A 10,425-nucleotide genomic window follows, 5' to 3' on the forward strand; every position below is an offset into this window, starting at 1 on the left:
TGGGGCTTCACCTTTAGCGGACAGAAATGAGAGAAGTATTGGTAATATAAGTATAGATTCAACATCAAAACAAGCAGGCATTTGTAATGAGAAAGGCTCCTCAGTGCAGCCAAGCCACAGTTTTAAGTTTACCTCAGCTGCCCACATTCTGACCGGACGCCTCCCTGCATGCGGCGAAATGGCTGAGAGCCGTAAATGAGTAAAACAAGTGACTGGAGAAGAGGCCAAATTTGGAGAATCCAAAAAAGACTTGGATATTTCTGTCAGAAGTTGGCCGACCAGGTTATGGAGAAATTGTTAGTGACTTACTGGATTTAGCTTTGACAGGTAGAGAGAAATATGAGCCCATTTGGGATTCAAGTTCATCTCAAATGAAATTAAACATGAGATTGCACTTGGAAATGACCTATTGTTATTGGCTACCATTATAAATGATCTTGAGACACATTTTTTCCTTTTGGAAAGGACAGAAAAGTGGATTTGAACTTTCCCTAACTAGAATGGCACCTGCTACAGCAATTGTTATTTTAGCGATCACCAACCATACTTCATCAAACATAAAAGCAGTGAATGTTTGGCAGCACAGGCTGACAATAGATCAGACAAGCTAGCTCTTCACGAATCTGATACTTGTGTGTATACCAGGAGGACATGTAAACACAACTGTAGTTCATTAAACCAGGGTTACTTGTATGCAATAAGCTGATTGAAACCATCAGTGTGTTGTTTTTTCGTGTGTGTAAAGGACCATCTTAGTCAGAGGTTTCCTGCTGCAGTTAGCCAACCATAACAGAGTAATAACACAGAGCTCCTGATTTGATGACAAGAAAAAACAACAGTGGAAGGAAAATACGTTTCCATGAAATGCGTCTGCTGCTGCTCATTAAGTACAATGGCAAACATTTGCTGGTCTTTTCCCCTTAAACAAGGGGAAACTGGCTTTCTGTGTCATCTTTCCATACAATTAAGGTCTTAGAGAGTGTAATGCAGAGGTCTTGGCAGAGGCTGCGACCTGGTGTGGAGGAGACGGAGCCAGTGCTCCCTCTTTCTCCAAACAGGAGGAGGAGGGAAAGCCTAGAAAGCCCTCAGCGGGGATGAGAGAGAACTTGACTCTTAGTTCATGTTTCTGAATGTACTTGTGCCAGGTTTTTATTAAAAGTAATAGCACTGTCCATAATCTGGATTTTGCCAAGGTTTTTTTTTTTTTTTTGCATTGGCTGCTCTTGTTGCACTTCCTGAGAGTCAATATTGATTTGTGCCTGTCAGCCAGGCATCGAGCGCCAGCGCTTGACTGCAAAATGAATACGTGTCACCACATTTCTCATAGTGCACAAACAAGGACTTGACAGAGTGTGGTGAAGTAGATTTCAGTGTGCCACATTATATGCAGAGCTGCTGAAATATGTGCGTGTATGTGTGTGTGTGTGTGTAAACAGTGCATTTTTGTGTGCTTTTGGTGAGTCACCGGAGCGCGTTGCATCGCTGACGCCATCAGATCTTGTTTAATTTCACTGTATCGCAAAAAGTACCACTAACTCCGAGATTACACTCTCACCTCTGCCAGGAAGGTAATGTTCTCACTCCTGCCCGTTAGTTTGTTTGTGTTTGTTTGTTTGTGTTTGTTTGTTTGTCAGCAAAATTACGCAAAAACTGCCCAACAGATTTCCCACAAACACGGTGGAAGGATAGAACAAGGGCCAAAAAAGACAGTTCATCGATCGCATCATTGACTGAAAACAATCTTTGATTAATTTAACATGTACATAGACGTTTTAGTTTGGTCTATATCCTATTCACTAACATGGAGGAGGCAAGGTTTAGCCTGCAGACAGACACCAGGTGGCGATCGAGAGGCTCTTGCTCCACGTTTGGGAGCAGTCATGTCGTCCATCTTGGTTCTGTTATCATCTGCCTCACTCTCTCTGCTGATAAGCATTCAGAAAGTAAATCATTATAGTGGGCTTTGACAATCTCCCCAGGCGGCCATTCGGGCTCCATTGCTTTCACCTATAAAGCCTGGTGCTGTGGTCCTCAGCTCAGTGGAGCCTCTCCTCTCAGTTCTCAAAGTTGTGAGTCTTGTGAATCACTCTTGATCTGATGAGAAGGGAAATCCACGGATGATTCACAGAAATGAGGGACTCTGAGAAACTGACCTTTTACCGAGGCTCTCGTCTCGGGCGTGCTCGGTGCCCTCACCCACTCGTTCAGCCACTGCACAAGTCCAATTTAAATAAAACAGAAGAGGGTCACAGAGCAGTGTGAACCAGAAACGGCTGAACTGAGCAGACCTGGAGGATTTCAATTCGGATTCCATCAAATGACAATCTATTTCCAACGTGTGCGATTGATCGCCTGGTGGATTTTCACTTCAGGTTTGCTCTGGTACTTTGCGAAGACGTATGCGTGTCATTACAGGGCGCTGAGAATGGAAACTGTGCGCTTTGATATTTCCTCCTGCAGGCAAACCAAGTCTTGCCTCTTTCTGTTCCCTTTGCACAAATGTTTTCCATTGTGGCATGTTGTCTTCATTTACTGGACCCAAGAATCACTCCATCTCTCATTTATTTGCCTGAGCTGCTCTGCCAGAGTCATTTTGTTTTTGAATTTTTTAATTCCTGGTTCAGGGAACTTTTTCAGTCTGTCATAGAGGGTTATGATAATTACCAGTTTTCCATTTCGACAGTTGATGTGTTTATCGTACTGGATGTCCTTCTGCTTTGCATTATGGAAATCTTTTTAATGTACCTCTATGGGCACGCACTTTAGAAATGACATTACTCAATCACAACCGCGCTCTCAGTAGCATCAAGTGACTAACTGAACGAAAAAAAAGATTAACTAACCAAAACCTAGTTCAGAGATTTCAGCTTCCCCCTTCCTTCTTTGCACTGGAAGGCAGATATTCATCTGTATAAATTAAGCTGTTCAGATTGTGTGGGGAAAGTACGTGTGAAGTTAATCTCAAATCAGAACTTCAACTCTGGCAAAATCGTATCAAAATTTTGGTTCACGAGTTGTCGAGTATCTGAAGTCATAACCTATAAACCAATCTACATCATTTTACAATCAGCTTTAAATAGTAGCTTCTAACGTGAAGTGGTCGAATGTTACACTTCTGTGACTCTCTGCATGTCGGCGTCTCACTAACACAACAGTTCAGCCAACACAGATGTTGTTATGATTAACATGTGTACATTTGAAATGATTTATATGCCTGTCACACCTGATCCCTTTGATTTGCTCTGCGTTACCAGGCAGATATTGGAACAAGGTGTCATGGCTCCGAACACGTGAATGCAACAGCATGTTTTTTCCACTCTGACTTTGAGGCGCATGAACACAACGTAGTCAGAACTACTTCACAACCTGTGGAAATGGAGCCTCAGAGGAGCACGTGGATCACAGTTAGAATAAATGTCAGATTATTTTTGTAGAGGTGTAGACCCGAGGACGAGGACACTAAAAGAATGTGTCTGCATGGTGAAGACCTGCCGAACATCTTTAATCAGAGCTCACAGGAGGAAGAAGAATAGAATAGAATGCCTTTATTGTCATTGCACAGCTGTACAAAAATATTTAGACAACATACAGGCTGTGAAAATAAACTAAACCTAACACCATTCAGAGGAGAGCAAAGCTGCTGCATCCTAGGTGCAGCCATCTTGATCATAGGATATAGAAGCTGATAGTAGTAGTAGTATTAGTAGTCATAGTCGGCTGACTGCAGATGTGTATTTGGACTAGGGAGCCCCCCCGCCCAGTCATTAGCAGAGGATCTCCCCTTGGTTGCAGTCATTCTGAGACTCTCTCAGTTCAGCAGGCAGCGCTGAATCATCGGCTCTCTGCTGCAGCTTCATCACCGGTACCAGGAAATCTGAGAAAACGCTACCGGCTTACGAAACTCGTCACAGGCCGTCGACTCAAACCTCTCTCTCACCTCCCGATCATTGATGTGTGCACATGAAATTGAATAACGGAATCTGAAGTCTAGATTATCTGTTTCTCACTGAGACGGGAAAATGACTCTTCCGTTTACTGAAAGAAAATGTCAAACAACCGAACCTTTTCTATGGGGTTACACTTTTCTGAAGTTTATTTCGGGCTTTCATTTTCAGGTTTTCCTTCTCATTCACAATTGTTTTCCCACTCCTTTGTCAAGTTGTTTGACCACCAGTCAGAGAAAAAAGAATATCAGACACAAACGCTTCAAGGTGCCGTCTCCTCCTTTGTATACGTACAATGTTTTTCAAAAGGCCAATCGAAGCAATAACACGACTGTAACAGCGAGACTGAAGCTGCAGAATGTTCTCTGACAGATCGTGAGGGGAAACCTTTATTAAATGAGAAAACCGAGTGAATCACACGAGAGCAGTTAGTTTCAAGTTGCACTTGATCGAATCATCTGGGTTTTCAGGTTGTTTTATGCTAATCACCCCGTGGCGCGTCTCCCCTGAGCTGCATCATCAGTCCATAGGTTAATGTTTGCCTCTGCAAAAATCAAATCAGTACAGCGGAAAGTGATGTTGTGTTTTTTTTTTTTGCAGACGCCCACCTCGTCGGTCACACTGCGTTTGCTCATATTCCTGTGGTGTTTACAGCAGATTAACTCCCATGATTCAACTGTGCTGCAGAGGTTTCACCAGCAGATCTCACCAGTGCAGGAGGGTTTTCTATTTTAACTCTGTTAGGAGAGAATTATTAGACATTTCTCAGACGCTCAGGGAAATCTCACCAAGTTAACGTAGGCTGTTCTCATTTCAGTGCTTTGCTGCGACAGTGATCCTCTAACAGTTGTAAGACGATGTTCATTTAGTTGAACACTTTCTATTAAAAGGTCGCGCCCTTTTAAAGGTCTGTTACTCGTCCATCGCAAATATAATTTCACCAATGAAATCGTTTGACAAAGCACTAAACTGTCCGACTTGTAGCTCAGGCTTCTACATACAGAGGTAAATATGTTTTGCTTTGATAGTCACAGTGTCACCTCATGAGTGTGTGGTGGTGTTGACTGTGTGTGTGTGTGTGTGTGTGTGTGAACATGGTTGATATGGGAAAGGAAGAGGCCTCCCACGCTAACAGGATGATGTGAGTGATGGTGGCCAGACACAGACACAGAAGCAAGCAGCACAAAACACAAATACAAAAAGACACAGAACTCGCACCAACACATCAGAATGAAAACTGCTGTTTCTGTGACAGAGGCGGTGGAAACCACTGATGTGTTTGATGGAAACATGTGATTAATGCACTTAAAACATTTAGAGATGGATGCAGTTTGAGAAAGAGTTGAAGAAACAGTGCAACAGGATAATTCAAATGTATAAAATAACGCTAGTATAATATTTTGATGTTTTACACAACTTATAACGGTCAAAGTCATATTTTTATTCAATAGATTTGTTAAATAGACGTATAGTTATGAATTCCAAGTCACTGTGTGTGTCATAAAATTTGAATCTGGTTTCTTTTTCTTCTGAAAGAACGTCTTTGCTGGACTGACTCACCTCCTGCCACCTTTTTCTTTTTCCAAAAAGAGACTTACAGTAACACACGTGTTTAAATGCGACCTGGGAAACGTGTATTTTATGGCACAGTTGCACAAATCCACATGGACGTGTCGGTGGTGGAGAGAGAGAGAGAGAGAGCAGCTCTGTTGTGACTGTCGTGTACAGACAGGTCTGCAGGCTCGGTGTCAAACTGGTCTAAAGGTCTCTGCCACACGCTCCCTCCTTCCCAAACCAGTTTGCCCAGAATGCATCTTGCGCTCTGACCCGTCGTCATCGTGACCTTTAAAACAGTTCGGAGAAGAATTCCTCACAGAACGAGAGCTTCGCACATTCACCAAGTTACAATAGGAAAAAAACATTCACATCGTTTTTTCCATGAAATCCAAATGTTTTCTCCTCTCTTCGCTCCTCACATCTTTCCTCCCCACGTCAGAGTGAGTGAAGCTGATTGGCTCGGCGGCTGTGGTTCCTTTCACCTGGGACTCTTGTGATCCCAGTGTGAGAAGTGAATGGAGGCTGCAGATGTAAAACACTGACTGAAAAAACAGAGAGAAACTAAGAGTTGTGTGTTATTTGTGTAGAATCAGGCTCTTGTTGAGTCGGTGGAGTGATGAACCCGGCTCTGCTTCTCTGGCCTCAGCAGCATGTTGTTTTTTTTTACAATGGATTGTGTTTTGAACCATGCCCACCAACCCCATGAGGAAATGTACTGAGGCACCAACACAGCTCTAATGAGGTAGAGGACAGCCCCCGCTGGTCGGAGTGTGTTCACTGGAGTCAGCGAGCGGCGGTAACCGCTGGTAACGCTTGTTGGACTCAAACAAAGGTCCGAACTGCACATTTAGTGAATGGACTAGTTGCTCTCATTTGTTCTGTCAGGAGTTATTAGAGCTCACGTCAGAGCGGTGACTTTGTGGCCTTCGGGTTTGACACTCGGGAGTTTTTCCACTTTGAGCTCTTGTGTAAGGAACTCGGTGTGGAGCAACACTGCCCTCTGGTGGAGGAAAAAATAAATAGAGAAAGTGTATTTGCACAGAACATTTCACCGACAAGTCTCACACACACACACACACACACACACACACACACACACACACACACACACACACACACACACACACACACACACACACACACACACACACACACACACACACACACACACACACACACACACACACACACACACACACACACACACACACACACAGAGTGGGAGAGTTTTAAACTGAAACTCTGAACTGAGTTTTAAACTGAAACCTCTTATGTGAACAGAATTCCTTCTGGGTGTAACATGGGACCATCTGCTCGACCATCAATGACATTTTAAGATGTCTCTCCTATGTTTTAATCTTTTGTGTCTTTGTGTGTTTTTTTTTCTTCACAGTGAATGAAATCATCGGCAGAGACATGTCCCAGTCCCCCAGCGCTCATGGTCCTCCACCAGCACACAACCAGTCATAGCTCAGCCCCTCTTATCCCCCCCCTCTAACTCCAACACTGCCGAGGTCCTGATCTTGTGAGCTGAGGAGCCCGTCTCATCTGATGCTGAACAGTTTGTCCTTTTTAAAGAAACAGAGAGATCTCACAACCTGGGTCAAGAAGAAGATGAACAGGAGGAAACAGCCACGTCGAGCAGCTCCTCTGTCAGTCCTCAGGTGTCGAGGTGTGACCGACCCTCCCTCTTCATGGGGGGGTGCGCCTGATCCTGCAAAGCACTGCCGTCCCCTCGACCAATCAGCTCTCTTCAGGAGTTCAGAGCACTCACATGTCAGGAGTCAAGACGTCAGAGCGTCTCACCAGCATCGACCACTCAGACGTTTCTTCAGGACTTTTTTACAAACATCCGAGTCCTGAGCACAACATGAGGGGATCCCACTCGGAGACTTTAGACCTGGAAACTTTATATTCGACGTGAAATTTGGTCATTGAAATTTCTAATCAAACCAAACTGTCAGATTCAGTAAAAAAAAATTCCTTTTTGAAATTATAAAGCGATGAATGCCCTGGCAGAGAGAAACCAGCTCCCCCTGGTGCTGGTTATGGGATCTGCAACATTCCACAACTTTTAGCAACCTGTGCAACCGTGTAGATATCTGTACATGAACCCCCCCCCCCCGTCCCTGTCCCATACACCTCCACCTGTCTCTTCTCTACGTCCTTCCTCTCCTCCCTCTCCTCATCGTCCCGTTGAACAAATGCCTTATTAACATTTCTAGCAGCTTTGAATGGTAGCAAAAGCTTTTTTTCTTTTCGTTGTTTTGCACAGCTGGCTTTGAGTTTGACTTTGATATTACTCCACAGACCGATGGTACGACGATATCCACGAATCCCCGACGAGGGGATTCAGGACAGAGTGAACCCTCCTGTTTTTTCGTTGAAAGCTATTTTGAAGACGCCCGTTTGATCCATGTTACAGAGAAGTGTTTTTCTTCATCCACAGAGACGGACCATCTTGGCCTCTGACATTTCTTTTTCATGCAATAACTCCCCCCCCCCACACCCCACACCCCCGCCTACATCTCCCAGGGACCTCGTGTGCCTTCTATTAAATAACAGGCACCAGAGCTGTGACCGGACGACAGCTGAGGTGACAAACTGTAGGTTGGGTAAAGTTTTGAAAGTATTTTATACATAGTTATGCCTATATATTGCATTTATGTGTTGACTCCGCCCCTTCTTCGACTCCCTTTCTGTAATGATCAAGGTAAAAAATCCCCAAAAGTCCAGAGAGCAACATCTGGATGTGACAATGTAACAATATTTGCTGTTCACAATCAAAGTCCCATCCTGAACAGTGTGATTTCCTGTTCTTTACACATATGCAGTGCCTGTGTGGCAGCAATAACACACTGTTGATTTGGTTTTTAAAAGGTATTTTCACACACCTGATGAGTGTGAGCAGACGGGTTCAGATTCTGATTAGATTTCCATTGGCTTCTTTATTCTCTTTTTTTTCTTTTGCCTTAAGCTTGACAATGACGCTCCTGCCTGCGAGAGACGAGGAGCGTCGCATACGATAGTTCGAAATCCTTTTCCAGGTGAAAATGATTCTGCTATGCATTAAAAGTTCTGCCTGATGCCTTTAAAATAAAAAAAACACAACAAAAAAAGACCTTGATGCCTATAGAAGTGTAGACAACTGTAGACCCGTTGTAGATGCTGGGTTGATTCGGTTGTTAGCGTCCTGCATTCGTCCAATCAGCTTCGTCCAGGACACAGCGCGAGCATCTTTAAAAGGGTTCGGCTATGTGTGTGTGTGTGTGTGTGTGTGTGTATATTTGTGTGGATGGTCGGTGTTTCTACCAAATATGCTGTACAGAAGACAGGGATTTAAAGAGTCCTATTTTAACAACAGAAGCACACGTGTGTATTTAATCTATGCAAACTATAAGAAGCAAATGTGAAATATGAGTTATGAGATTCGACTATTTGTAACGTCACATACAAAAAAGAGAAATAAAAACATTCAGATAGTGAGAGCATCACGTCACTATGTAAACTGTTAAGAGGCCTTAACTCTGGTGTCCGTGTATGCTGTTGAGTTGATTTCCCCCCCACCCCCTCCAAGACATAAGTGAATAATATTATAATTCAAATTTGGGGGATTTCTCCTTTTTTTTTTGCATACAAAGCAAGTTGTGCAGCTTCAAAGACTTGAGTCAACAAAAAATTAAAATGAAAAACCAGCATGGACAGTAACTCTCTGGCTGCCGTCCTCCTCTGTCACAACCAAAGACCGAACAATATGTTCCCACTTTACACGATGGTAAAGCAACAGAGACTGTACTACTCTATTTTTGATACTTTCAAATGGATGTCATTCCTAAAAGGTTGAGGTCTGAGTGTTTAGTGTATATATGCATTCTATATATATATACACTAGACACTCACACATACATATATGAAATTGTTTTGTAAAATAAAAGGGAAATACAGGTTTAGCTGATGTTTACCGAGCCTTGTATTGTCATTTCTTGTATATTTTGTATGTTAAATTTTTTTTTTGTAATTTTTAAGACTGCAGTGCTTTTTGAAATTATTCAAAGGGAAAACCTTGCATCATAATGTAGGCTCTAAAGTAGTGTATATCAATAAAACTGAAAACTCAGCCGTGGCTTCGTGTCTGTTTTGGGATTCGTCTTTGACACCAAACTCTGCTCACACTTCATTTTTCATTCTTTCAAAATGTTGGTGGGATGACTATATACCAACATAACTACAGTAATGTCGTGGAAACCCACGCTGCTCAAAGTTGTATACTTCCGTCTATAGAGGCTACTGGTTCGGTGCCAATATCCAAGTAAGTAAGGTAAATAACTGTTATTTCCAGCAATTAGGTTATGTTTTCACCTGGGTGTGTTTTTTATGTAAGCAACACTATGGATAAAACCCTTTTTAATGAAATAGTGTGGAGGGGTGGAACATGAGCCAAGGAAGAACCCTTTTAATTTCGTAGCAGATCAGGGACAGTTGTTTCTTTTCCCTCGTTCTTTCACACTGTGAGATGTGACGTTTTCCTCAGAGTAATTCATGCATCTTAATGAAAAAACATCAGGTATGTTGAGATTTGATGCCGATCCAAATAAATACCTGCATAATGAATTTAAATGCTGTTTCATTAGGGGACAATTGGGCCTTTGTGGTATGCAGGGGTGGACTGGCCATCTGGCATACCGGGCAAAGTCCCGGTGGGCCGTTGACCCAATGTGGGCCGGTCTGGTCCGCTATGTTGTTGTTTTTTTTTTTCTCTCTTCTTCCTCTCTAAATTCCCTCCAATTGGGCCGGCCAATTGGCTACAGAGGGCTAGCAGTGTGTTGCCAGCATCGACACATATTATTGGTCTATTGTTTGTCATTGTCAATCAATCATGGGCTGACAGGCTCAGAGAGCCCTGACAGTGCTGTCAATCACAACA

General features: G+C 43.1%; 1 protein-coding gene across 2 annotated transcripts in view; it reads left to right on the top strand.

Annotated features, from left to right (window-relative positions):
* The window catches only part of nfatc3a (nuclear factor of activated T cells 3a), a 58,040-nt gene extending 48,422 nt beyond the window's left edge, over positions 1-9,618 (top strand). For both annotated transcript variants that reach the window (XM_061068171.1, XM_061068172.1), the window contains one exon: positions 6,895-9,618. In XM_061068171.1, the coding sequence (XP_060924154.1) occupies positions 6,895-6,971 (77 nt within the window). In that variant the 3' untranslated portion in view covers positions 6,972-9,618. The remainder of the gene's footprint in view (positions 1-6,894) is intronic.
* The last annotated feature ends 807 nt before the right edge of the window (positions 9,619-10,425 follow it).

This window comes from Limanda limanda, chromosome 3, assembly GCF_963576545.1.
Source record: "Limanda limanda chromosome 3, fLimLim1.1, whole genome shotgun sequence".
Classification (NCBI taxonomy): Eukaryota; Metazoa; Chordata; class Actinopteri; order Pleuronectiformes; family Pleuronectidae; genus Limanda; species Limanda limanda.